At 37.3% G+C, this 26,669-nt stretch overlaps 1 protein-coding gene across 9 annotated transcripts in view; it reads right to left on the bottom strand.

The window, feature by feature from the left end:
* Positions 1-19,233: 19,233 nt before the first annotated feature.
* Positions 19,234-26,669, bottom strand: part of CBLB (Cbl proto-oncogene B) — a 211,228-nt gene continuing 203,792 nt past the window's right edge. For all 9 annotated transcript variants that reach the window (XM_002813331.6, XM_063721815.1, XM_063721816.1 and 6 more), the window contains one exon: positions 19,234-20,197. In XM_002813331.6, coding sequence (XP_002813377.1) covers positions 19,938-20,197 — 260 coding nt within the window. In that variant the 3' untranslated portion in view covers positions 19,234-19,937. The remainder of the gene's footprint in view (positions 20,198-26,669) is intronic.

Below are 26,669 nucleotides of genomic sequence, written 5' to 3'. Positions count from 1 at the left end.
TAACATTTATCTAATTTTATTAATATTTTTCTTTCTATACAGTTATGATAGCTATTATAATATACTTATATGCTTGTTCCATTATCTCTGGCTTTTCTGTATCTGTTTCCATTAATTGAATTTTCCCCTGGCTATGAATTGCATTTTTTGCTTCTGGCATATCTAGTAATTATGACAGGATGCTGGACGTTATGATGATTACTTGGTTGAAGGTCTGGATTTTATTGTCTAATTTTAAAGAGTGCTGAGCTTTCTTTTATCAGAGAATCAAGCTACTTACGGATGAGTTTGATCACTTTGAATCCTGCTTTAATTTTGTTCTAGTGGGCCTAGGTATTTCAGGCCTACTACTGAGGCATGATGCCTCTGGGTTCCACTGAATGACCTGATGACCACTGGGGACATTCCACTGTGCCTGACTGGAGCTCAGTAACCCAGTACCCATGGTGAGCTCTGGAAATTGCTCTTTATACAATTCCCTGGTCATCCTTCATTCTGCTTTGTGGAGTTTTACTCTATGCATGTGTGGCATAGTCCTTAGCAAACACTCAAGGAGAAGCGAATGCAGGTATCTGGGATATATTTTCTGCATATCTCTTTCCTTTTCTGGAACTCTACCCACAGATTTCACCTGCATTGGTCTCCTTTAGCACTGATTGCCAACTTAACTTCATAAGACTGCCACACTCTCTTTAGTTTTCACCTTTTTTGCCTATAGTCTGGAAACTGTTGCCCAATATCTGAACACGGTTATTTTTCAAACATTTTTCAATCTTTTTCAAATATTTTTCAATATTTTTTCCACACTCAGGCCTAGTTTTCTGGTTATTTATATCAGGAGGCTAAGTCTTGCTTTTGTTGCCTTCATCACTGGAAGCAGAAGTCAAATCTTCAGAAATTTTCTATCAATCTACTTATCTGTTTGCATGTGATCTTTTTGGTACATATTATTTCAACCCCTTTTTCATGTTTTTTTTTGTGATTTTTACTATAATGTATCCAGATATGAGCTTACTTTTATTTATCCTGATTTGGCATTTTCGTGCTTCTCAAATGTAGGATTTCACTTAGTTCACTATTTCTATCATATTCTCACACACTTAATGTTTTCAGCAGTGGCTTTCCACAAATCTCTCCATTTTCTCCATCTGAAATTCTTTTCAGCTTATGTTGAGCCTTTTAATTATGTCTTCCACATCTCTTATTCTATCAATTTTGTTGTATTCTGGTTACTTTCCTATAATCTGTCTTCCCATTATTAAATCTCTATTTCTAGATATTCTATTTTATCTTTATTCAAATCTTTTTTATTGTTCCTTTTCACATCGATAGATTTCATTTTTCTTTGCTTCAGTAATTATATATCCACATTTATTCTGTGTTATTTTCAGACTATATTCTATCAATTAAATTCTTGCTTACATAACCCTCATGGTTGCTGGGACTCTGACTCCTCTTCTTTGTGTTTTCTCATTGTGTGTTGTATTAGTCCACTTTCACACTGCTGATAAAGACATACCTGAGACTGGGCAATTTCAAAAAAAAGAGGTTTATTGGACTTACAATTCCACATGCCTGGGGAGGCATCACAATCATGGAGGAAGACAAGGAGGAGCAAGTCACATCTTATGTAGATGGCAGCAGGCAAAGAGAGACAGAACTTGTGCAGGGGAATGCCTCTTTTTAAAACCATCAAATCTCATGAGATTTCTTCACTGTCATGAGAACAGCATGGGAAAGACTTGCCCCAATGATTCAGTTACCTCCCACCAGGTCCTTCCCACAACACGTGGGAATTCAAGATGAGATTTGGTTGGGGACACAACCAAACCATATCATTCTGTCCCTAGCCACTCGCAAATCTCATGTCCTCCCATTTCAAAACCAATCATGCCTTCCCAACAGTCCCCCAAAGTCTTAACTCATTTCAGCATTAACTCAAATGTCCGCAGTCCAAAGTCTCATCCTAGACAAGGCAAGTCCCTTCCATCCATGAGCCTGTAAAATCAAAAGCATGTTAGCTACTTCCTAGACACAATGAGGGTACAGGCATTAGGTAAATGCAGCCATTCTAAATGGAAGAAATTGGTCAAAATGATGGGGCTACAGGCCCTACGCAAGTCCAAAATCCAGCGGGGCAGTCAAATCTTAAAGCTCAAAAATTATCTCCTCTAACTCCATGTTTCACATCCAGGCCATGCTGATGCAAGAGATGGGTTCACATTGTCTTGGGTAGCTCTACTCCTGTCGCTTTGCAGGAGACAGCCTCCTTCCTGGCTGCCTTCCTGGGCTGGTATTGAGTGTCTGCAGCTTTTCCAGGCACACGGTGCAAGCTGTCAGTGGATCTACCATTCTGGGGTTTGGAGGACAGTGGCCCTCTTCTCACAGCTCCACTAGGCAGTGCCCCAGTAGGGACTCTATGTGGGGGCTCCAACCCCACATTTCCTTTCTGCAATGCCCTAGCAGAGGTTCTCCATAACAGCCCCACCCATGCAGCAAACACCTGCCTGGACAACCAGGTGTTTCTATACATCCTCTGAAATCTAGGTTGAAGTTCCCAAATCCCAATTCTTGACTTCTGTGCACTTGCAGGCTCAACACCATGTGGAAGCTGCTGAGGCTTGGGGGCTTGCACCCTCTACAGCCACACCCCAAGCTGTACCTTGACTCCTTTTACCCACAGCTGGAGTGGCTGGGATGCAGGGCACCAAGTCCTTAGGCTGCACACAGCAGGGAGGTGCTGGGCCCAGCCCACGAAATCATCTTTTCCTCCTAGGCCTCTGGCCTGTGATGGGAGGGGCTGCTGTGAAGACCTCTGGCATGCCTGGAGACATTTTCCCGATTGTCTTGGGGATTAACATTCTGCTTCTCATTACTTATGCAAAATTCTGCAGCCAGCTTGAATTTCTTCTCAGAAAATGGAATTTTCTAGAATTGTCAGGCTTCAAATTTTCCAAACTTTTATGCTCTGCTTCCCTTATAAAACTGAATTCCTTTAGCAGCACCCAAGTCACCTCTCGAATGCTTTTCTGCTTAGAAATTTCTTCTACCAGATACCCTAAATCATCTCTGTCAAGTTCAAAGTTCCACAAATCTCTAGGGCAGGGGCAAAATGCCACCCGTCTCTTTGCTAAAACATAAGAAGAGTCACCTTTGCTCCAGTTCCCAACAAGTTTCTCACCTCCATCTCAAGCCACTTCAGCCTGGATTTCATTGTCCATGTCATTTTCAGCATTTTTATCAAAGCCATTCAACAAGCCTCTAGGGAGTTCCAAACTTTCTCACCTTTTCTTGTCTTCTTCTGAGCCCTCCAAACTGTTCCAGCCTCTGCCTGTTTCCCAGTTCCAAAGTTGCTTCCACATTTTTGGGTATCTTTTCAGCAGCACCCCACTACTAGTACCCATTTTCTGTATTAGTCCATTTATATGCTGTTGATAAAGACATACCTGAGACTGGGAAATTTTCAAAAAAAGAGGTTTATTGGACTTACAGGTCCACATGGCTAGGGAGGCCTCACAATCCTAATGCAAGGCAAGGCAGAGCAAGTTACATCTTACATAGATGGCAGCAGGCAAAGAGAGAGAGAACTTGTGCAGGGGAATCCCTTTTTAAAACCATCAGATCTCATGAGAATTTATTCACTATCATGAGAACAGCATGGGGAAATACTTGCCTACATGATTCAATAATTTCCCACCAGGTCCCTCCCATAATACACAAGAATTCAAGATGAGATTTGGGTGGGGACACAGCCAAACCATATCATGTGTCTTGTAGCATTTTTATACAAAGTGGGGCTTTGTTTTCTGTACAAAGAGTGGATGATCTGGATTGTGGAATTCAATGTTTCTCTCAGGAATTTTACTGGTCATGAACCATTTTTGAATAATCGACTTAAAGGTCCTGGAACTCTAGGGTGTTATAATTTCAATATCTAAATAGGCAACATTTTCATAACTTAGCTTTTCAAGGGATACTTATTGTCTCTCTAGAGTCTAGGTAGAGACAGGTATGCTCCCCTTCAACTCCCTGTGTTTATGCACAGGCTTTTCCCTAATTTGCCTTTTGCTGAAATTTTAGCGCTTTGAGATTCTAGTTTTATGTAGGAATCTCAATTTTAGCTTTTACTTGGCATGGGCCCATGGCCTACCTACTGTCCATGTAGGCATGAGCTTTATGAAACAAGCTCTTCCATGATTCAGAACAATAATGGACCCTTGGACAGCCACAACATCTGTTCTCACGTTTTTTATTCTAGTTTTTAGTTCACTGTTTGTTTCCTGCATCTTGAGATTTCCTTTTCTTTCTTGAAAAGTTCTATTATAAACTCAAAATTACTTTTGTTTTATTGTATTCAGCATCTCTACTTACTTTTAAGAGGAAATGTTTCAGTTTCATAGACAATAATCTGACCAGAAATTGTATATTTTTAAAAGAATCAAAAATGAAAATTGCTTCTCATATGAACATAATATAGATATGAGATTCAAAATGGTCACAGTTTCCCAACCCTTTCCTACCTTTAGAGTTATCTATTTAATTTAATTTTTGGCAGAATATATTTACCACATATTTTGATTAATAAAATATCTTACTGATGATGTCAGTCAGGCAGAGGTGTTTTGTATTCAGTCCTTGAATGTCACTGTGTAAATTAATGAGTTATAATTTAATTCCTGTATAAAACAGTGGATTGTAAACCTGGCTCTATATCAGAAACATTTTTAGAGCTTGGTGAACATAATTGGAGGTTGTGATTGAGTAAATCTTGGGTGCAGCCATATATAAATGGAATTAAACCTTAATCCTACTTCAAATAACATGTCCTGAAGCCTTCGTGCCCTAAAAATCTTGTGCCTCACCAAGTCTAAAACACTGCTAACCAATATCCTGCTAGCCATAGAATTTGAAAGTTACGAAAAGAGAAAAACACAAAACTCTCATTTGAAAAATACGCCTTTATTTAGGGTGTGCAAACTAGTGTTTTCTTTCCTAGTACCCTATGTGGTAAAGTGCCAGTTGACCCCATTTCGTTTTTGGAATGTGCAGAAATTTTACATTTTTATCCTTCTGATAATTAGAATTAAACATCCTGCTTATTTGTTTTATGAACTTGGCTTTGTTTTAAATGTAGATGCGATTAAGCTCCATATATACTTGCTGAGCTCTACTTTGTATCTCTTTCAGAAATCTTTTTATTGCCACTCTAAACTGCTATATAGCAACTGAAATTTTATTCTCAATTTTCCATTTTATCTTTTTTTCTGAATAGTATTATAAATTTCTTGGGGTCAACCATCCCCAAATAAGTACTCTTATCATTTTATACCACTGTGCCTAGTATAGGCACTTAATATAAGGATACTCCATAAATGTCTAATTGATCTCATGACCTTTATTTGACATGCATTTTCCATATAATTACCCACTCTCTACTCTTTTCCCAGTTTATTCATCCTTTCTCTCACTGTACACTCTCTCGAAACCATAGATATATGATCATCAAGAGGCTATATCATGAATGTACCACCTGAATACTATAATTATGGTCATGTCTATCTATAATATTCCTAGAAGCACTAAGAATTTCCCTGAGGACTGCCTTAATACCAGAAATCTACACTCATGAACACTATTTCACCTGGGCAGTAAAGCCTAGTATTTTACTACCTACTATTATACTTCAAATCTATTCTTGGGGGAAACACATTAATATATTAAAAACATTAACCCAGAGTACTTGCTCTGTTCATGATAGAGTAGCTGGTATTTGATCAACCCACTGGCCAATAGAAAACAACTAAGAGAAGGGGTGGGGGTGGGAGAGAGAGACAGTGTGTGTGGGTAATGATACTGCAGAGCAACTAGGCAGGGGACTAGAGCTCAAACAAACAACAAAACACATCAATTTAACTGGACTGAGGATGTAGACATCATGGCAGCCAGAGGTGTAAAATCCCAGACAGAAAGCAGCCATAAAGAAGGGAGGAAGCTGGGCGTGGTGGCTCACGCCTGTAATTCCAGCACTTTGGGAGGCCGAGGTGGGTGGATCACGAGGTCAGGGGTTCGAGACCAGCCCGACCAACATGGGGAAATCCTGTCTCTACTAAAAATACAAAAAAAAAAAATTAGCTGGGCGTGGTGGTGGACGCCTGTAATCCCAGCTACTCAGGAGGCTGAGGCAGGAGAATTGCTTGAACCCGGGAGGCAGAGGTTGCAGTGAGCTGAGGTCGCACCACTGCACTCTGGCCTGGGCGACAGAGAGAGACAGGAAAAACAAAAACAAAAACAAAAAAAAAGAAGGGAGGATAAAATTCCACATATAATTTCTCCTCATGGTATTAACTCTTAAATGTCACAGAGAAATTTACAAAATCAGGAAGATGGCAGCAGTTGGAGTTTAAAGAGCTGAAGAGAAATTTTCCATTATGCTGGGGACATGTAGATAATGTTCAAATTCTGTCCAGTTAAAGGGGCCCAGTAAAGACTAGGCATTCTCCTGAAGCCCTGAAAGACCATGTCCTAGGATTAAGAGCAAAACCCAAATAGGCCAAAGACTAAAGCCATCCTTTAAAATTATAAGTAATCCATGTGAACGTAATACGCCCTTAAAGATATTTTAGTGGTTTCTGGAGAAAGAAGACATCATCAAAAGCCTCCACAATTTCTTATCCACAGTGTCTGTCATCCAATCAGAAGCTATAAGCTAAACCAGAAAAAAAAAAAAAAAGTGTAGAAAGGGACATATAGATGATTCAGATATTTGTATCTTCAGAAAACAATTTTAAAATGAATATAATTAATTTGTTCAAGAAAATATAGGATTGTATTTGTAGTTTCAAAAGATACCTGGAATCCATAAAAGCAATTCAAAGAAAAATTCAATTTTAAAATGGAAAAACATGTTTTAATTATTAGATAGTTGTCAAGAATGTGTATTGTAATCTCTAAATTAGGAGAGTAACTATCAAGAGAATTATTAAAGACTGTATAATTTAAAAACTGATAATGGTGGCTCACTCCTGTAATCCCAGCAGTTGGGGAGGCCAAGGAGGACAGATCACCTGAGGTCAGGAGTTTGAGACAAGCCTGGCCAACATGGTGAACCCCATCTCTACTAAAAATACAAAAATTAGCTAGGTGTGGTGGCGGGTGCCTGTAATCCCAGCTACTCGGAAGGATGAGGCAGAAGAATCACTTGAACCCAGGAGGCAGAGTTTGCAGTAAGCCGATATCGCGCCATTGCACTCCAACCTGGGTGACAAGAGTGAAACTCTACCTCAAAAAAATAAAATAAAATAAAATAACAAAACAAGAAAACTGATAATGGAGGAAAAAATGGAATAATAAAAAAAGCCTGAATTATACAAAGGAAGTCAAGGAAAAAAGAAACACATGAAAGAAAACAAATAGAAAGACAGTAGAATTAAACCCAAGTATATAGTTAATCAATTGGCGTTTATCTGAACTAAATATTCTAAATAAAAGGCAAAGATCATCATGCTGGCTTATAAGGTAATTATATATATAATACATATATATACATATATACATACACACACGAAACACACTAAATATTTGGAGAAAATAATTGAAAGTTAAAATATTGAATAGTTATACATGAATACGTTAATAAAAAGAAAGTAAATATGGTTTTATTAATATAGAAAAAGCAAACTTTAAGAAAAAATATTTCTAGAGATAGTAAAGAATATTTCATAATGATTAAGGTCAACTCAATAGGAAATGAAACAGCCCAAATTTGTATACTTCCTATATCATAAATTCAAAATACATAAGTCAAGTGAAAACAAAAAAGGGAATAGAGAAAAGCATAATTAACCGGAGATTTTAACTGTCCACCAAAGGGTAAAGACATATAAGACAAAAAAGGAAATAGAGAAAAGCATAATTAATTAGAGATTTTAACAGTCCACCAAAGAGTAAAGACATATAAGTCATGAAAAAAAAAAGAGGTCTAGTGCAGTGGCTCATGCCTGTACTCCCAGCACTTTGGGAGGCTGAAGCAGGAAGATTGCTTGAGCTCAGACAGACGAGGCTGTAGTGAGTCATAATTGCATCACTGCACTCCAGCCTGGGAGACAGAGCAAGACCCTGTCTCAAAAGGGAAAAAAAAATGAACTAACTTGACTTAATTGGCACCAATTACATTTATTGAACATTGTGTTATATAGTTGCAGAATAGACTTTTTCCCAGTGCACATGGAATATTTACCAAAAAAGACCATACATTGTCACAAAGTAAATCTCAAAAAATTGTACAGGACTGAAATAATTCAGAGTATGTTTTTTGACTACATTAAAATTAAACTTGAAAAAATAAAAGAAACCTAGAAAATTTAATTTGTTTGCAAATTAACCAATATATCTCTAGATGAGCACTACCATTCAAGAGAAACGAATGCATATGTTCCATAAGACACAAACATGAGAGCATTTGTAGCATTTCATACTCTTAAAAAGGAAATAGCCCAAATGCCCTTCATTGGGTGAATGAATAAACAAATTATGGTATATTCATACATACATAGCAATTAAAAAGAGCAAACTGCTGCTACATGGAGCCATGTGGATAAATTCTATAGAAATGTTATTGATTAAAAGAATCCAGACACCAAAATATATACACTGTATGATTTCATTATATAAAGTTCAAGGACGGGTAAAATTTCTCTCTCATGATAGAAGTCAAAAAATACTTCTGGAAGGGAAGATGGTATTGATTGGGAAGGTACATGATGAAGTATTTGGAGTGTAGAAAAAAACTGCAAAATCATCTTACAGGACTCAGTCATGCAAGTATGAGTGTGTGTTTCTGTGGGTGTATGCATACAATTTACTGTAAGCATGTTATACTCTCCGTTATGAGCTGAACTGTGTCCCTTCAAAATTCATATGCTGAAGACCTAACCCCTACTACCCCAGAATGTGATGGCATTTGGAAATAGGGCGGTGAAAGAGAAATTAAGGTTAAATGAGGACATATGGGTAGGTCCTAATCCAATCTGAAAAACTAGGTGGGCATAGTGGCACACTCCTGGAGTCCCAGCTACTTGGGAGGCTGAGGCAGGAGGATCACTTGAGCCCAGGAGGTCAAGACTGCAGTGAGCTATGATTGTGACACTGCATTCCAGCCCAGGAAACAGAGCAAGACCTTATAACAAGGGGAATCTGGACACACAGAGAGACACAGGCACATGCTTTAACAGGAAGAGGACCTTCTGATGAGGCAGCAAGAAAGCAGCCATTAGCAAGCCAAGGAGAGGGGCCTCAGGAGAAACGAAGGCTGCCAGTGCCTTGACCTGGGACGTCCGTGCTCCAGAACTGGGAGAAAATAAATTTCTGATGTTTAAGCCTCCCAGTCTGTGATATTTTCTTATGGTAGCCCTGGTAAACCAACAGAACTCCCAAAATAGAAAACAGTAACTAATATTTTAAGTGCTTAATATACTCATTTAATCCTTTCTACCACCTTATGTGGTAAATACAATAATTATCCGTTTTACAGAGAAGAAACTTGTCAAAGATCATAAAGGTATTCAGATGCAGTCCAGTAATATAACTGTATTGTTCGACTCTAAAGTCCCTATGTTAATTCCTAGGTTACATTCTTTACACAGTTTCTTTTAGCTAGTAGTTAGCTAGCAGAGGGCAATGGTTCTGCAGACATGGCCAGGAAAGTTTTTGGATATGAACACTGAGAAAAAGAAAACTCCAGAGCATGGGGCATTGTCAAAAGAGTAGGACTAAAAGGACCTCTAGCATAAAGGGTGTGGGTGAGGGTAGGTACCCGTAGAGCACTTATCCTCTGGATAAAGTGTCAGCAATAGGGAAGATGTTGTTCGCGCTTCACGCTTGACTCCTAACACTCTAACTAGTTATGAATGTTTCCCACTATACCCCCAGATCCTAAACTCCTGCAGCAAGGACTACGTCTCATTTTCATTATCCTGTATGGTATGGGACACTGAAGAGACCATGAATGTGTGTTGAGTCAAATGGAAAGGACTGACAGATCTTTCAAAATGATCTTGTCCTACTTTACATTGTTTTCCTTAAAACTAGTCTCGCTCTCATTTTGCACCTCTAATGGTGGAAAATAAATTGCAGTCTCACATACTAATTCCGAAGCTCCCTGTTAAGTTTTACTGATTAATGCTAATCAAATATGCCAAATATGCCAAATGTGCCTGTTGCACATAAAATGTGATCCAGCAGTGCATTTTTGGTACCATATTTTCTCTGTCCCTTTAATATCTTTATATTCCTCCAGAGCGTTGTTTTATCTCCTGTGTCTTGCATTTTCCTGCTCCCTTTTGCTCTGTGCAGTTGTCTCCCTGTCTTTTTCTTCCATTTTCTCTGATTTACTCCCTTTTGAGGGGGTTGTCACTGGTTCAGCATCTAGTGATTGATAATAATGTCTTGTTCTCACACTGTAATTGCTGTGTCAAGATGGCAGGCGCAGCAGGCTGCCACGATTTTACCACTGACTAAAGAGCAGATTTGCTGCATGCTGATTAATTGAAGGGGTGCCTCAAATGAGGAAGTAACTATCTCTTCCCAAATGCATTCTTTCTTCACGTAAAGACGGAATCACTAACCATACACTAGAGCACTCATCCACAGTGGTCAAAGCAATATATCTTTCAATATATTATTAATTGGTTTTCAGGACTTTTCAAGATAATGCTCATTTAGCTTTTCCCAAGTTCTTTTAAATAATTGCAAGGCAGTACTTCTATTTTTCCTTATAGGTAAGGAAACTAGGTCACAAAGACTTCAATTATCTTTCCTGTCCTCACTGTGAGGAGTCATCAGTGATGACAGAACTAGAATTGCAGGGTCTTTTTCCTTTAAACTAATTTCAGATTATACAGCCCAATCCCAAACACACACAAACACAGAGTTAATCTAAAAACAGAGATAGCAATAATGTAAAATGATGTGTCTCTAATAACATTAAAGTTTGTCAATAAAGATTCTTAGTGTGAAGTTTTGTTGGGCTAATGCATACATTCCATTCCATCAGACAGTAAGTTCCTCAGAGAGATATTTTTGAGTGAAGCAATCGCCTTTGCAGCACTCAACAGTGGATGCTGCACTTGTAAAAATGAAACATGGGATTGTAACTGGCATCATGTTTTACTTATAGTTTGAGCTAAAGTTTGAACATTCTCTGATATAATTTGAATTATTGGTAGGCAAACTATATATATATGTGTTTCTCACGTGTGTGTGTGTGTGTAAAGATAGATAGAGATAGAGATAGAGAGAGAGAGAGAGATAGATAGATAGATAGATAGATAGATAGATAGAGAGTCTTGCTCTATTGCCAGGCTGGACTGCAGTGATGTGATCATGGCTCACTGCAGCCTCAAACTCCCTGGCTCAAGCCACTCTTCCACCTCAGGCTACCAAGTATCTGAGATTACAGGCAGGCACCTCCATGCCAGGCTAATTTAAAATAAAAATTTTGTTTTTAAGACAGTGTCTTCTTATGTTGCCCAGGATGGTCTCAAACTCCTGGTCTTCTGTGATCCTCCTGCCTCAGCCTCCCAAGTAGCTGGGATTACAGATGCAACCACTGTACCCAGACAGATTACTTATTTTAAAATAAACTTAATTGTTTCTAACTATACATAAAAATATGAAGAGAACGAGAATGTCGAATAGTCTTGCCACTGACAAGGAAGATAAGAGTGGCATGAAATCATGGACTAATGACCTCTGAAGTTATGGGTAAACAATGTTGAGGCCAGAAACTCATTCTGAAGGCTTTTCCCATAGAGACAACCAAGTTTCTAGAACTTCCCTCTAAGAACCTGGATGAGCTGGAATTATATGTAGAAGCAGTATATTAAATGATGCTGGGAAACAATCATTGAAAGGAAGTTCTGGTTCCTAATCTTTGTAGAAAGTGCAATGGATTTAAGAATGCATACTTTAAAATGTGGAGAGCATCACTGAAGCCATTTAAGGCTTTTAAACTCACCTGTGGATTTTCACAACATGCTGAGGCATATATTAACTTTCTAGGTTAAGAGATTTAAGCATAAAGTAAAATCAGAGGACACTAGAGTTTAACTTAGCTAACAAACACACAATTAACCACAACACTGCTAGATCTAGTCTGTGAGTTAGCATTCTCTCTTTAATGTTTTATCAAATACCCTGACCATTTTCCTGAGGAAAATGGAGCTTGAATCTGATTTTAATCAACAGTGAAGTGTTTGAATACTTCTAAATTTTCCAGGTGGAATGAAAGTATGTGATCTTTAAAGGGAACTAAGGGCTCTTGTTGTCATCTTCAACTTCAAGAGAGTTTAATTTTAGGGGTTAGTATCACAAAGGATTGACAAGTCACACATTGAAGTGGTAATGGTCCTTTGAGAGGAGAACAAGAACATTGGTCTTCTCAAGGTGCTAAAGTGATGATGAGAGGCTTAAGTGTCCTTATATGTCATTAATGTGAAAAGCAAAGTATATTCAAGTTGAATTTGCAGTGTCCTTACCATGACAAGTTTATGGCCTCTTACAGATTAATAGCATGGCTGCCAAAATTGCTTCTGTGCCTACACATTAAAGGTTCACAAATGAAACAGGTGTTTTTTTGACTTAACCTCTGAGAATATTTATTTGTTCTCCTTCCCTATTTATTAGCCTTTTTACTGAATCGAGCAATTAGAACACTTTTCTTTTGCTGAAAAATGGCAAGCAGTAAGGTAATTTTTCCTTTCCTCTTTGTAGTAAACAGCAAGTTAATTTTAAAAATAGGTACTTACACACATTAAAAATGGCACTCGAAAGACCCATAGTGCTAAGCCACTTGAGAATGCAGATTGCTTAACTCATCCACACTTTCAAGTTGCTGATCTCTTTGCAAAATTTGCAGTGCATATGTAGTTCAGCTTCAACTACATGATTTTGTTTACATGATTAGTGCTGACCAATTAGCAAATCATTTTTTAAAAAACACCCCAACTAGTCAATAAGTAACATGTTTAACATGTATATTATATACTATAATTAGTCATGTTTAACATGTATTAGTCAGTTCTCACACTAATAAAGACATACCTGAGACTGGGTATTCATAAAGGAAAGAGTTTTAATTGACATACAGTCCAGCATGGCTGGAGAAGCCTCAGGAAACTTACAATCATGGCATACGGGGAAGCAAACACATCCTCTTATACATGGTGGCAACAAAGAGAAGTGCCCAGCCAAAGCAGGAAAAGCCCCTTATAAAACCATCAGATCTCGTGAGACTTACTCACTATCACGAGAGCAGCATGAGGGTAACTGCCCCTGTGATTCAATTACCTTCCACTGGGTCCCTCTCACAACATGTGGGGATTACATGAACTACATTTCAAGATGAGATTTGGGTGGAGAACAGCCAAATCATGTCAACATATACTTATCTTTCTGGGTGATACCTCCTGCAATATGTGATAATAGTAGGAGGTGAAAGTCACATACTCATTTTAAATTCTCTTTCTTGCCCACAGAAGGATTGCTTAGATCTTGCCTAATTGTTTTTAGGTCTATTTTTAACATCTAATGCATGAGGTGGGACTAATTGATACGATCATAATTCTTGCGCTTGTCAATTGTTGACTGACTCAGGGAAAGTCATGTTCTCTGATTTATAAATTCTATGTGCAGACAGAAGGTATCAAGTGTAATGGACCTACTTTACAAGAATTTTAAGAAATGCAACTTTGAAAATCAAACAGAAAACGTTCCCAAACCCAAAGTGCTATATAAATATTTACTTATGTTAGCACTGATTAAAATGCCCAGTAGAGATATATTAGTCTTGTTTTAGACCATCTATCCTCTCTTTTTTTGCAAGAAATTCCAGATAGACATTAAGCATCACTCTTGATTAAACATTTATACAAATAAGTGCCTTGGTACTGCTGTTTTTGATTCATGCCTAAATAGCCTAGGGCCTAGGCACTTGTGGTTAAGTTTAATTTTCTGCAAGGATACTTTGCATCTTATACTGGAATGGTTCTTTAGGGAAATGTACAGCTCCTTTTGAGAGTAGTTTGAGGACAGTCACTGATGTCCTAGGGAAGTTGCTGCCAGACGTTTTATTTCATATCCCTGATATTTACTTCATAAACAAGCTAACAAATGAGGTTTGGGTAGTTTACTGAGGGGGAAGCAATGCTTGCAGTGAAGGGAGAACTGGGTGAGATTGGGCGCTGCACTGCTAAGGGACAGAGGAGAGGGTCTCTGCTCAAAAGACTGTGGGAGGGGTTAGGCAGAATTTGCATCTGGTGAGCCCTCTGAGCTTGCCAGGCAGGAAGTATTTCCAGAGAAATAAAATGCATCTATCCATCCCACACCATCTCCCCAGAGAAGGACCCTCTAATGATGGCTATCTGACTATAAATACTTTTTGTTAAACTAAGGAAACCACTAAAGTTCATTTGAAATGAAGTGTCTCGTTTTTTTTTTTTTTTTTTTTGGTAATTTACTAAACACCTTGAACCTGATAGGCTGCCAACATGGTATGTTGAGATTTTTTCTGTAATCACTTCTTTTGACTATTAATTATCTTTCCTTGTTTAATCACCTGCATTCTAAGTCAGTCTAGCCTGTCCACTGTCTCCCAGTATTGGGCAGTCCTTAACCTCAGGGACTAGGAGCAGAGAAGGGGCAAGATATACCCTTTTTAACCACTCCTCTTCATTCTTACATTTCTGCTTCTTTGGGATTGGGGTAGGGGAAGAAGAGTTAAGGAAAGGAGTAAAATTCTTTTTACAAGTGCTATTGTAGGGCATGTTTGATTTTGTATTTTGCCCATGCAGTAAGTTCTCAAATGTGGACTTTGTTGTCAAGCTCAAGTGGGAGGACACTCGGTTAGTGTCTGACACATCAGATACATCAGATATCCACTGGCTTGGCTTCCTTGTGCCTGGTCCAGCAGTGTATACCCCAAAGTCTCTTGCTGCTTGGGTTACTGTGGCTGGCAGGTGGCCTTCTTGGGTCCTGCCAAGGCAACTCCAGCTCAGCTGCCTTGACAGGGTTCTGCCTGTCCCAGGGGCGTACGATATATCCTTGTTCTCCCAATGGTGGGGATGCTTATCACCTGATTCACTGTTGACTCCTCTCTAGTTTTGTTCTGCTCTGCTCTAGTAACCACAGACGGCACATCAGTAAGTCCACTGTGTGGACTCTAGTAGAATAAAATGCCAGTTCCCTAATATCTATAATGGGTGTTCTCTGGGAGCTATCATTAGTTAGATTGGGAGAGGTGGACCAAACCCAGAACATTCTCACTCATCACTCACTTTTCCCAGGTCACCCTCCAGTCCATCCTCTTCTGCTGCTTATGATGACTCTTATGACACAGGAATGGAAGTTCTGCCACCAGCTTCTTAATGAGTCCCACAGAGGTTTCCCGGGGGGGAGGGGGGGGCGCTTTTAGGAGAGGAGAACAAGTCTTCTCAAAGCACTGACATGATGATGAACGGCATCTCGCCTTTGCTTAAATAACAATATTTTATCATGTGTGCTCTTCCTATTTGAAAAGCTTTAACTCTGAATTTCTTTCTTAATACCAACAACAAATCCTTGCTCCTTTTAGGCTTACAAAAGACTACTTAGTCTTATGGGTTGTCAAACTTTCTATTAGAAATATAATTCCCAACTTCCCTTCCACAGTCCTAAAAGAGGCAGGGTTGTCAAAAGCATTAAATGCTTTGACACTAAGCTCCTTACACATAATAAGGGCTCAATAATTAGTTCTTAAGCACTTATCATACAGACGTAATTCTAGTACAATGTGGTACGTTGTACACACATTTTTGTATTGGAATTACTTGCTTATGTGTATCTTCCACTTCATGGTATGTGCTTCCAGGAAGTAATTGTTAATTACTATGCACGGAACTTTGCATGTAACAATTAGTTTCACAATATTCTGCCATGATTCTTGATATAAAAGCAATTATTAACATTGTTATCTCTGTTGTTCTCTCCCCACTATGTACTGATCAGTGAAAAAATGATTTGAGGAATGAGTAATTTAAAGACCAGATGGTACTGTTGATCAGGAATTATCAATTATATATTATAGTACATCATCCTGAAGACTTTCAGCATTTCCCAGATACGATATTTCTTACTTGGAACCTTGATACACCTTTGACATTCAGATCTATGACATAGGGGCAATTTTATCTATTAGGCTATCTTAAAATTATGATTTTGGTATTTAATAACTAAATTACCTAGGATGGGTACACCTTGCACTGCACTACTTTGTTCAATTAGACATGAAGAAGAAAAATTACAACATAGAAATGCTCTAAAATTTTTGTGTTCATTTGAAAAATAAAGTACCAACTCTGCATTTAGTTAACGTTCATTTTATAAAATACTTTAAAAGAACAGATAAAGTACTTGAGGTTACATAATAACCATAATTGAAAAGGAATGAATAAAATATAAATTAATTGAACATATGACTATTCTGCCACATTACAGAAGTTTTAAAAAGGCATTTTAAAAAACAATAAAATAGTAATTGGGGAAAAAACCCTTCACTCTATTGGTGTCTTTGTCTGGAAAACTTTCCCAGAATCACTAAAATTCCAGGTCAACAGGTAGTACCTGAATTATTCAAATATACTGTAATTTGCTTCCAAATCTGTTAGCTGAAGAGAGAAACTAAAATTTTATCCAAGTTAATTCAGTGCAAGTCAGAGCTTCAAGTTGAAAATCTGAGAGAAAAAATAACGTTCAAACTGTAGGAAATGCTTCTGGAACTGAAAAATTAAAAAATCACATTATGAAGAAATCTTTGCAAGTGTTCTTGGTATATGAAATGCTGAGTTAACAAATGGGACCCTTTTAAGTTGCAGTGAGGGCTCTATTATGAAGACTATTTGCAATGTGGGCAAAAGGGAAATGGAGAGGGAAGAGCTGAAGGTCCTATTTGTGGAAGGAAATTCAAGTTAAGCAAAAACTGCTTTTATTCAATTCTAGAAAAATTTGGTGAGATATATCATACATTAGGGGAAAAAACAGATTATGGAGATAAATTTACTGGAATATAATTGAGGATAAGTCCTTCTACCTCCAGAACATGTTTGTGTTGGGTGAGAAGGGTTGATATTGGCCACGTATCAATAAATTAATTTGTCTTAATTTTATGTATTACATGAAATGCTGACTTAAAAAAATATTTGTTACCAAATCTTGAGAAATGGAAGGAATGTCTAACTTTTTGGATCACAGTGAAACAAAGTCTGGATCACTTCCAAACATCAACAAGCAGTCGCTTTTACAATAAAAAAAAATTTTGTTTAATTATTTTTCTCAAAAAAAGTTTTTTTTAGGTTTAATTTCATAGGTGATAGATAGCAATGGGTCTTTCTTGACAGTGTTTAATAGAAAGTTTTCCTCTTTTCATTCCATTCTGTATGAATTTTTGATTCATTCTTTTTAAATGACAATACAAATGGTTGCTGTTGAGTACAAGATGCAGAGATTTTGCTGGAGGCTGGTAAATTTTCTCTGCAAAATAGATATCCCCCCACCACCCCCCCAAATTTCAGGTCCAGGTTTGCTATATCATCACCAGTCCTTCTTTTTTAATTCTCACTGGAAATTTTCAAATATTATTAATAAACTGAATGAGAATGTGCTATGTTCTCTAACATTCTTATTTTACATCATTCTCTAATCTATTAGGAATGTTGTAATAATGTTATCACTATGAAGTGGCAACTTTTGGCCTTTAGACTGTGCCTATCATCAGCAATCATTAAAAGGCCAAAATAAACAGTGCTATTCCAAGGTGACATCTGAAACTGTTAAAACAAGTGAAAAATCATAATGACAAAACAGGGGTTCATAAAGCAAAAGAAAATTTGCCAATGCAATTTTAAAAGTGTAAGAAACTTCACTCATATACCTACTCATGGGAAGAACATCTAAGGCAAACGAAAAATTCCCCTCCAGGGACATAACCAGCTCAGAACCATCTGAAAAAATTCATACAAAAGCAGAAATTACCCAAGGCCTGTGAGTCCTCATCTCATACCATGACAGCCAGACTGTCAAAAAAAAGGGCACATGTCACTTTGCGAAGGAATGTATTAACTCCTCTCCCAGGGTCAACTTAGTCTACGTGTCTTTTGTATAACATTAATTTCCACCAGATCTACTAGATGTTCAGTCATGTCCTTTCAGGTCCTGAAGGCAGGCTCACTCTCTGATGCATCTTTGTATATCATGGTGGGTGTGAAGTGAAAAGAGGAGACACAGAAATATGCACAAACCACAATTGGTCCGTATTTAGAAAACTTTCTGTGGGTTCAAGCATTTATACAGAGACGATTTTATCTCATTTCTCCATTAATTTCTCATTTGAAATGAAAACCAGCTAATTCTAAATTCTAAAGCTCTGGGGGAAACCTTCCAGGCTTTGTCTACACGACAGACTTTGTCATAAAAAATACAGAAAAACAAAAATAAAACATTACGCTGGAATCAGCTTTTGAGAGTCTGCGCTTTAAAAACACAGTGCTTAACAGCACCAAGCACGTCATAGATGCTCAATAAATATTTGTAGATTTATTAACAATAATAACATGGTGTCTAAAGAACCAACCACCATTTTGTAAAAAAGGCAAAACTATATTAATTTCTTTCACCTGATTTGATAAAGCAGTGTGGAGCAATGAATGAGAGAACCTGCAAATTAAATATGAACTCTAATTTGATTGCAGAGAGGAAATTACTGAGAACTTTGCAAAAAACATTGCCACAGTAGCCTTGACACTTAACAGTGCAACAAAGAGTTAATGTTTCCACTGCAATATGAACTGGTTCCCACAGCTCTTAGGAGCTAGAGTGTAATCACTTAAATGGGAAATGAACTCTAATTCTACTTCAGAAAAGGCATGTTATGTCCATAATTTTATCTGAAAATTATTAATATATTTAAGGGAGATGGCCCTCTCATTCAGTATCCCTCAAAGTAATGCAGGCATAAATATCAGGGGACCTTGTTATTTAACTTCAGTACAGCACTGTCTTATACAAGTGTTATCTCTTCCACATCTGTAGTAGCTGCTTTCTAATATTGTAGATTTTTACAGTTGTGACACCCCTGGGATGACAGACATGAGAATACGGAGGATTAAAGGTTACAAAACTTAAACAAAAAAGGGAAGCTCCTCTATGTTATGTGAAAACCCCTTACAAAAGGCAGTTTATTGACAAATAAATGCTTTATACATTCAGGTTTTTCCCATCTCTCAATAGTGATGGTTTCCAAAGAAGAAACTCAGTAGTGAAGAACACATACTTTTTTTTTTTTTTTGCATTAGTTTGATCAGTTGAAAATCAGAACCTTTAAAGCATCTTGTGAATGGGAGAAATGGAACTGGACCCGGGCAAGGCATGGGGATAGTAGAGATCCAAATGAATAAATGATTTAGCTGTTGATGTGGACAGCAAGAGAGTTGGTGGGAAATGTTACAGCAGACCTGACCACGCTACAAAGGGTCTGTGAAGAACACAGTACAGGTATCAAAACACCAAAACAAAACTAAACTAAAAACAAGAACAAACTGCAACTTTGCCAAATTGTAAACAAGGAAAAGCATTTCACAGGTTCAAAGTTCAAGGGAAGTAAACGTCTTTAAATTATTTTTGTCAGTTCAACCCTGATTTAAAAATATGGCTAGCAAAAACAAGGAAGCCACAGCTGTCGACATCCTGAGCAAGCATCGGTCTCCTTTGAGAAGCTGCACTCCCAAGCCTCTTCTCAAGCTGCTACACGAGGAGGAGACACTTCTCTCTTGAATTCCATCTCAGTTCTCTTTATTTCCACACTCTTGGAATATGTCGATTGTTTTCCATTTTGGTGTCTACAGTTCTGGCTGCTATAGATTTAGACGTGGGGATACTGGTGGAGGGAAGGCAAATTCTCGGAGGATGCTCCGGGCAACTTCGACATTATTCTGGGCTATCTCTAAGGCTCTCTTCACCTCTTCAAAGGCATAACCCTCTCCCATGAGTTTTGCAATTTTTGCATCGACATTTTCCAATGCTGCCTCAGGCCCGTGGGGTTTTCTGTGGTGAATTTCTGGTGCAGTCCTGCGGGGTCGTGGTTTAGGGGGTCTGGCTGGTGCCTGTGAACCATCTGTGTAGATTTTTAAAGAGAGATACTATTTAAACAGTGAAATAAAAATGAAGGTAAGATAACATAACAGCATTATCTCATTTCCTATGGAAATATTATCTCTTGTTTTCTTTACAAATAAGCTTTTTTTCAATGTTTCCATACTATTGTGGGATAGGTAGTATTGTCCTCATTTTGAACAACAGAAAATTAAGGTACGGTGTGTTGGTAGTTCCACTGAGAAATTTACACATTTCCTTCTCTATTCCATGTTTTATTCTTCAAGCCATATGTGGTCAGAGAGATAGAAAAAGGAAAAAATAATTAAAATAACTATCTAAAAAGGGAAGGCTTTCACTTTGTTTAGCAATACAGTTCACACTCTACTACAGCACAGGCTTTGGTTGATGGTTCTCCAGAAGAACAATCTTGGGAGGCTTCTATGAGAGGAAACTTTGTTCACAAGCTCACAAATATCCATGGCAGAATGTCCCCACAGGTTCTGAGTCCCACCCATGTCACAGCAGAACTGCTCTAAAACAGATGCTCTGAAGCATCTTCCTAGCTGATTTTTCAAGTTAATAATCTGTGCCTTACTGATGCTAGGAGAAAAAAAAACAAAACAGTAGATGCTTTGACTCTATTGTTAGTCAACAGGTTGAACGGAAGGAAACTCAGTGCTTTGCTCAAATACTTTATACAGATTGCAATGTAGGAAGTTTTGCTGAAGAAAAAGCAAACCTAGAAGAAATATTAGGAGTAGAAAATTGGGTTCTAGATTAGACCCTTGGTGATAATACAGCCTCCAATTTAAACCAATGACATTGGCACACATGAATGGAGAGTAACCTTAAGAAAAAAGAAAAGGTCCCAGGTCATGGGCTAGCTAACTTGACAGGGCACTTTCATCATGTATTTCCTGGTTATGTATAGCACTTTATCTCAAAAGCCTAGACAAAAAATACACACACACACACACACACACACACACACTATACGTATACATGAGATGGAGTTTTACTCTTGTTTCCCAGGCTGGAGTGCAATGGCGCAGTCTCAGCTCACTGCAACCTCCACCTCCTGAGTTGAAGCAATTCTACTGCCTCAGCCTCCCAAGTAGCTGGGATTACAGGCATGCGCCACCATGCCTGGCTAATTTTTTTTTTTTTTTTTTTTTTTTTTTTTCAGTGGAGACAGGGTTTCACCATGTTGATCAGGCTGGTCTCGAACTCCTGACCTCAAGTGATCCACCCACCTTGGCCTCCCAAAGTGCTGGGATTATAGGAGTGAGCCACCGCACCTGACCCATATATACATTTTAAAATATCAACTTTATGTCATGAAATACACTCACGGATTTAAGACTATCTAGACAACAATATTTAATACCTTTCTCCCAGACCACTGACAAATGCCAAACAATAAATTCAAGGACAGAGTTAAGTGAATGGTGATGTGAGATTAAAAGCCAAATGTCTCATGCTTAATGTTCTCATCTTGTCTCCCCACTCCTGCTGCCTCAGCAACTTTCCCAATGGCTTCAGGAGATACCGTAAGCTGATATTTTCAATAATAATAAACTTAAATAATAAAAGCTAATCTAATGTATTATTCAATATTTTTCCTTTCTAAATCAAAAGATGTATGATATTTTTCCAGGAGAAGGTAACTTGTAAAAACATCATCCTATATACAATTCTAGCAATATCAATATAACATACATAAAACAAAGCCTCTAGGATAAAAGCATTTGTTTCCACATCAAAGAGGATGTCTTTTTTTTTTTTTTTTTTAAATGAGATGAAGTCTCATTATGTTGACCAGGCTGGTCTCGAACTCCTGTCCTCAGGCAATCCTTCCATCTTAGCCTCCCAAAGTGCTAAAATTACAGGCGTGAGCCACCATGCCTGGCCATGATGACAGTCTTATTTTAAATTATTCCTTTTTTGTAACAAAATGTCCACTTTTAAAAAATATTATAGCTGTAGACAATGTATATTAAAGTATGCCCATATATAAGAACATATAATTTCTGGTTCTTGCTAATATCTGTACTGTTTCTTGCATCTGTAATTAAACATCTCAAACTATTATCGTCTGCTAAATTGCATTTCTTAGTATGTTTTGTAGTTCCATTTATTTTCCTATTAAGTATTTTCATTATGTCATACAGGAATGGACAATAAATTATGTTTTGCTTTTAATCATTTTCAAAACTATTAGAAATTATTGAAAGCTTTCCTTTAATCATTTACCAAAAAATTCATACATTTAAATCATGTCTGTTCTGAGACACTTTTAGATGAGAAAAGTACCTAGACTTTGATACAAAAGTACCTAGACTTAGAAAACAATTAACTTGTTTTCTACGGGTAATTTTCTAAGAGATTTTTAATATTGTTACTTTGTCTGTCCAGGATACTGAGATGTGCACATGAATGCCAGGCATGTTTGAAAAGAACAGCTGTGTATACAAGTGGGATGAATACTATGACAGCCAAGAATGCCTCTAATAAATGGTATAACTGGCAATTAAATCTTAAATCTCAGTTTGGCCACTAAGATCTTGGGCTAAGCAATTTACTTTCACAATTCTCATTCTCCAAATTTACTTTTATATATCTGTGTTTAGAGGTATTATTTATCCCTTTTCAACCAGGTAATATGAGAATTAATGTAATATACAGTATATGGACTGAGGAGACTATTAAAAAGAAACAACAATGAATTAATATTTATAATGATAAGTGCTATACTCAAATGCTATAGAACAGCAATTACTATAACAGGAATGCCAGAGAAGTGTGAAAGAAGAAAGAACACAAAATCTGTTGTGAGTATACGATTCTACAGAAAGCCTTCTAGCAGAATATTAAAAAGCAAGATCTGGTGCAACCTGAACTACTAGTGGAAGCTGTTAAAAAGTGGGGAGGAGGAGATCATTTCCACGCTGACCATTAGAGCAAATTGCTTAGAACCGATCACTCTTTCTGTCTCTTCCCAAAGCTCAGACGCAGCCTTCACTTCCTCCACTTTTCTTTTTCACAGTACCTAAAAGTGGATTACACCAGGTCCTCATTTACTTTAGCACTTTAGAATGTGTAGGGTAGTGGAAGGAAGCAATGAAATGAAGATGAAACTATCTTCTGGTCCCCTAAGATTATTATATTGCAGTTTGGGAGCACACTGAAATACCTATAAATTTTATCAACCCTATGGAATTTCTGTACCTGAATATACATCATCCTTAAAAATAGTTATTTTGGAAAAGCATGTGTTTGTCCTAGTGCTACCACCCATGTTCATGGTATTTTTGAACTCTTATGAGTAATTGCAGCAGTATCAAAATAAGTACAAGAATGTGAGCCACAGAATAGAAGTAGTACATCTTCTGGGTTACCAATTTTATTAAAAGATATAAGGTCATTAATATTTTAAAGCACTGAAATGAATACAGATACACTAAGGAGTAAAATATAAAGTTTGCACAAATTTTTGAGACAAAATAGAAACAATGCCTTGCACTAAAAAACTAAATATTGTCCTGTTTTACCTAATGTCCCAGTCCTTGTGTTGTTCACTGTCAACTCTTCTTTGGGAAAGAAAGATTTGAGAAGCCCTGGTTTAGGAGTAAATTTTGATTCAGCTTTCCTTTTCTGAGCATATAAAAGAACAGAGTGATGTGGCCGACTGCCACTGCTACTACTTGAGACCATCAATACTACAGTTACTACAATACTGTTACCACTTGAGACTGTCATTAGGAGAGTTACTACTGTTACTACTTGAGACCTTCACTACGACAGTTACTGCTGTTACTACTTGAGACCATCACTACGAGAGTTACTACTGTTGCTACTTGAGACCATCATTATGAGAGTTACTACTGTTACTACCTGAGACCTTCACTATCACAGTTACTGCTGTTACTACCTGAGACCTTCACTATTACAGTTACTGCTGTTACTACTTGAGACCGTCATTACAACAGTTACTACTGTTACTACCTGGGACCATCATTACAAGACTGAACTAAGGGAAGAACCTAGAAATGATAACAAAAAACAAAAGAAACTGTTTTAAGGAAAGGGTCTGGGGAAGAAGTGAGCAAAGGCAGCGGCCCTGAGCTTCTACAGCCCTTTGTATTTATTGGGCAGAAAGAGCAGGGATAAGGAGGTAACCATTGGTCAGCTGCCTGATTGATCACAGGTTCACATTATTGTTAACAGGCTTCGGATGTGCCTAATCACAAGAAACACTTGTGCCTGGGTCGTGACTGCCCTCAGCATTCCTTCTGGGCAGCAGATGCAGTTTGTCAATTTGCCAACATTCTGCTTTTATGAGAACAGTTTGCTGTTCACTCATATAGCCGCCAGTGGTATACTGAGTTGATCACGACCCTCATTCTTTCAGCCTCCAACAGAGTGACAAACAGAACATTCCTGGATGGCATGGGCATTAGCATAACATGGTTGGAATAATACCTAGAATGATTACTCTAGGTCATACATTCTAGACGGGGGCAATCATGGGTTCTTGTGGGATGAAAGAAAACAATTTTAGATGGTAAAATGGTTTGTGGCCTTCCAAAGAGCCACAGTACATAGAGATATACCTCTATCTCTATGTCTACTAAGCACCTCTGTAGTTTAAACTTTCATTATTGCTGGGGACAGAAAGCTTATTAGGAAAAAAAAAAAAAGTGTCCAAAACGCCCATGGGCAGACCATATTTTTTTTTAAGTGAGACACACTGCTGTATATCTACATAACCTCCATTTAAAAACTGAGGATATTTCATTTCAGTGGCTGTCAATTATTTTGCCACAAAAAGCCTTTATTACTCCCCTCATCATCTAAAGATTGGGTTAGGTTTTCTTTTTCTGTGTTCTGAAGGATGTGTCTAATAAGCAAATGCTATTGTATTGATGGATACATTTTCCCATTTTCTATTATACTGGATCATGTTCGACAATAAATATAACACTGAGCTTCTGTATATCTAGGTAACAGCAAAGGGATTTAATGTGAAAGTTTTCTTGTATATAAAGTTTGGGTTTCTGTTAGACTTTCAAAATGTTAAAAATAGTATTTGATAGCACATAAAAATAATGGACTGTCATACGATAATTTAAAATGACATTTATTTTTTAAAATGTGGTAAAATACTTATAATACTCCTAAATGGAACTGAGATAGAATTGACATATTGAGTATGATCTTAAGATCATAAGTGAAAATGTGCATAGACAAAACATTAGAAAGTTGCGCTTGAAAATGGGAATAATGTTCCTTATTGAAGATAGGGTTTTAAGTGATTGCTTTTTCTTATTAATTGTTTTCTCTGTAATTTCCTTTTATTTTCCAATGTGTGTATAAATGTGCATAATTAGAAAAACCACCACCAACAACAAAATAGTCTCAGATCTCCTCTGATACTCATAAAGTCCTCAGCTGTGCAAGTATCTAAGACTGGGAACCAGAGATCAATTTTGCTCATGTGAAAAATATAGGAAGTACATAGTGAGTGGCTTTCCTAAGGTCATGTGAAAAATAATCAGAATCTAGATTTTGAAATTTCTAGTACAGTTTTACTACTTCTAAAACCCTTCATTATTTTGTCATCACTACTATTCCATCACTATTATCATGATTTTACCACTGAACATCTCCAAACTCAGTCTGGAGATGTGACATGCATGTGTCCATTTTTTTCTAACTTAATTCTGGCTTGATGATGGGACAACAACATAAACTTTATTAACAAATTTTTAAAAAACTGAAACTGATGTAAATTCTATCAGGCTTATACTTTCTGCAGTAGCTTGAGTTAGTTACTAACCTTTGTTATGTCTTTCTTTCTTCTATAAATTGACGTTAATAATATCTATTTCAGGCCAGGCGCAGTGGCTCATGCCTGTAATCCTAGCACTTTGAGAGGCTGAAGCAGGTGGATCACCTGAGGTCAGGAATTCAAGACCAGCCTGACCAATATGGTGAAACCCTTGTCTATACTAAAAATACAAAAACTGCCTATAGTCCCAGCTATTTGCGAGGCTGAGACAGGAGAGTTGCTTGAACCCAGAACGTGGAGGTTGCAGTGAGACAAGATTGCACCACTGCACTCCAGCCTGGGTGACAGAGCGAGACTGTCTCCAAAAAAAAAATATATATATACATATATATATATATGTATATATACACACACACACATATATATATATTTCAGAGTGGTTAGGAGAAATAAAATTATTTCTATTTCTATATTACACAGTAAAAATAAATTTATATTTATATCTATAATATACCATATTATATAACCATATATTTGTATAACAATATTAAATATATAAATGTATAATTATAAACAGATAATATAAAATATACATTATTAAATAAAATAACATGAATATTTATATTTTACTGCGTAGCTATATAAATACAATTATATATAATATTAACTTATTTATATAAAATTTATATATCTGTATCCG

Source organism: Pongo abelii, chromosome 2 (genome assembly GCF_028885655.2).
Source record: "Pongo abelii isolate AG06213 chromosome 2, NHGRI_mPonAbe1-v2.0_pri, whole genome shotgun sequence".
NCBI classification, from domain to species: Eukaryota; Metazoa; Chordata; class Mammalia; order Primates; family Hominidae; genus Pongo; species Pongo abelii.
This window is presented reverse-complemented; position numbering and strand designations above follow the sequence as displayed.